Here is a 2953-nt window from a genome sequence, read left to right on the forward strand (position 1 = left end):
TACAGAATCTTTTCTTTAGAAATGAAAGCGGAGGGGGGTGGCTGATGAAGTTCAGCCCCCAGTTGCTATGATGAGGACGTTTACCAGCCGTTCTGTACCATCTGCTGGGAATAAACTGGAGTCATTCCTATTTTTACCCAGGGGCCCCTGGCCGACCTCACCTGAGGCCAGCCAGGAGCACTCACGGGCTGATGACGAAGATGGCTACCAGTCCTACTGCACTGTACCGTCTGCCACCTGGGAAGGGAGGGGACAGGATGCAGCTGTTCATTGCCCCAGCACCGTGTCTACCAGCAGCGTTCAGTAGATGTACGGTGACATTGAAAAAAGTCAAGAAACTATTTTTCCCCCTTTTCTTTCATGGGGGAGGAGGGGAAGTACATTGACAAGATATACCCTGAACCACCCCGGACAATGTGTTTGACCCTACATGCATTGGGAGCTCAGCCAAGAATGCAAATGCTTTTTGGCAACTGCAGGGACTGTGGGATAGCTGGAATCCTCAGTCCCCCCTCCCTTTCTCCATGAGTGTCCATTTGATTCTTTGGCTTTCCATTATGCTTGTCACACAGCACTCTGCTGTGCACTCTGTATCATAGCCTGGAGACTTTTTTTCAAATGCTTTGGCATTTCATCTTCTGTAACAGAGCTTTGATAAAACAGATTTATCTCCCCATACAGCGATCAGATCCAGTATCTCCTGTACTGTCCATGCTGGAGCTCTTTTTGGATTTGGGACTGCATCGCCACCCGTGCTGAACAGAACTCCACGCTGGGCAAACAGGAAATGGAATTCAAAAGTTTGCAGGGCTTCTCCTGTCTACCTGGCCAGTGCATCCGAGTTCAGATTGCTTTCCAGAGCGGTCACAGTGGTGCACTGCGGGATACAGCCCAGAGGCCAATACCATCGATTTGCGGCCACCCTAACCCTAATCCGATATGGTAATATCGATTTCAGCGCTACTTCTCTCATCGGGAAGGAGTATAGAAACCAGTTTAAAGAGCCCTTTATATCGATATAAAGGATCTCGTTGTGTGGATGGGTGCAGCGTTAAATCGGTTTAACGCTGCTAAAATCGGTATAAACGCATAGTGTAGACCAGGCCTTAAGAGACTAATAAATTTATTTGGACATAAGCTTTCATGGGCTAAAAGCCACTTATTCAGATGCAGTCTGTGGACCTGTCCTAGAAGGGACAAGACATGTGAGAATCACATTCACTGTTGTAAAAATTACTATTTCATGGCAAAAGGAAAAATTTTCCTGAAGGCCATTTTGATGTCCCTATTGCACAGACTGTAGATCGGAGGGTTCAGGATGGGAGTCACTAGAGTGTACATTATGGACACCAACTTGTCCTTATCCAGTGAATAACTGGAGGTTGGCCGGATATAGGTGTAGAAAATGGAGGAATAGAACAAGGTAACCACAAGCAAGTGGGAAGAACAGGTGGAGAAGGCTCTCTGCTTCCCTTTGGAGCTCTGGATTTTCAGGATAGTGATGATGATGAAGCTATAGGACACGGTGGTCAGCAGGAAGTTTCCCATGGCCAGGAAGATGTCTGCCAAGAACATCATAACTTGGTTGAGGTAGATGGAGCTGCAGGAGAGTGCCAACACTGGTGGGATCTCACAGAAGAAAAGCTGGATGAGGTTGGGCCCGCAAAAATCCAAGCGCAACATGAGCAGTGTGTTCACCACTGAATTGATAACACCCACAGCCCAAACCCCGATGGCTAAACTGATACAAATTTTCTTGGTCATGAGGTTGACATAGCGCAAGGGGTGGCAGATGGCTACATACCTGTCATATGACATGATAGTGAGGAGCATAAGCTCTGTCCCCCCTGACAAAGTGAACGCAAAGACCTGGGCCATGCAGCCATCAAAAGAGATGGTTTTCTTCTCCTGCGTCATGTTTTTCATCATCTTGGGCAGAACTGAAGAACTGCACATAATGTCGAGGGTGGCCAAATTGGCAATGAAGAAGTACATGGGGGTGTGGAGAGGTGGGTGTAGGAGAATAGCCATAATGATCAGGGAATTGCCCATGATGACAGCTGTATAAAGGCACAGGAATAGCCCAAAGAACAGCCCCTGATGGTGAGGACGGTCAAAGAGCCCCTGCATGATAAACTCGGTCACCCTGGTGTGATTACTGAGTTCCATTGTTTGAGAGCTCCTTCTGTGGGAACAAAGATTAAAGTTTCTATCTGATGTTTCTTCAGAAACTACAGTATTTTGGCAATTGAAGCATCTAGACAGACCAACAGTGAAACGGAGAGAGGGAGAGAACTTTTGATTCTCTTCACATTTCATATAACATATTAACATACTGAACTATGTTAAAATATGTTAGCACAATAATCTGAGCTACTGAATCTCCATTCTCCTGGCATTTGAGTTGAGAACCGGAAAAATAACATTCTTGATTTTTTCAAAAAGATGTGCATGGAGTCATTTGGACTGTTTCAATAAACTTCTGGAGAGGGGATTTCACAATATAATCTCAAAATTAATCAACCACCAGTAATCTTATGAATAACCAAGATTCCAGTTTTTAAATTAATTTCACAAAATAGATCGGTTGCAATATAGGAGACCTTCAGTGTATATAGCATACAGACCATATATACCAGAAAAAAATAACATAATAATATATAGGAGGTAATATGTAGATATATTTAGGTAGAATCAAGATGCAGACTAGGAGAACTTGCATTCCCTTGAACTGGCCCTAGTTGCCATAATTGCATTGCAGTCAGTGGGGCTGAATCTCCATTCACAGGAGTCGCACTGGTATAGAACTTGTGTAAATGAGAGGGGAATCGTGCCCTCAAAAAAATCATTTTAAAGATCAGCTACATGGCAATATATACATGTTGTGTCATTCCTAGGAATAGCATTCACATGATATGACAAGTACTCCTTACTGCATTACAGTTAAGTCTTC

The 2953-nt window shown here is 44.4% G+C and overlaps 1 protein-coding gene across 1 annotated transcript; it reads right to left on the bottom strand.

Moving 5' to 3' along the window:
• Positions 1–1236: 1236 nt before the first annotated feature.
• Positions 1237–2169, bottom strand: LOC127031235 (olfactory receptor 13A1-like). The gene has a single exon (XM_050917995.1). It carries the CDS (start codon positions 2167–2169, stop codon positions 1237–1239), a length of 933 nt encoding a protein of 310 aa, XP_050773952.1.
• Between the last annotated feature and the right edge of the window lie 784 nt (positions 2170–2953).

The sequence above is a fragment of the Gopherus flavomarginatus genome, chromosome 11 (assembly GCF_025201925.1).
Source record: "Gopherus flavomarginatus isolate rGopFla2 chromosome 11, rGopFla2.mat.asm, whole genome shotgun sequence".
NCBI classification, from domain to species: domain Eukaryota; kingdom Metazoa; phylum Chordata; order Testudines; family Testudinidae; genus Gopherus; species Gopherus flavomarginatus.

Coding starts and splice junctions, on each gene's coding strand:
- LOC127031235 (XM_050917995.1), bottom strand. CDS start 2,169: ATGGAACTCAGTAATCACACCAGGGTGACCGAGTTTATCATGCAGGGG.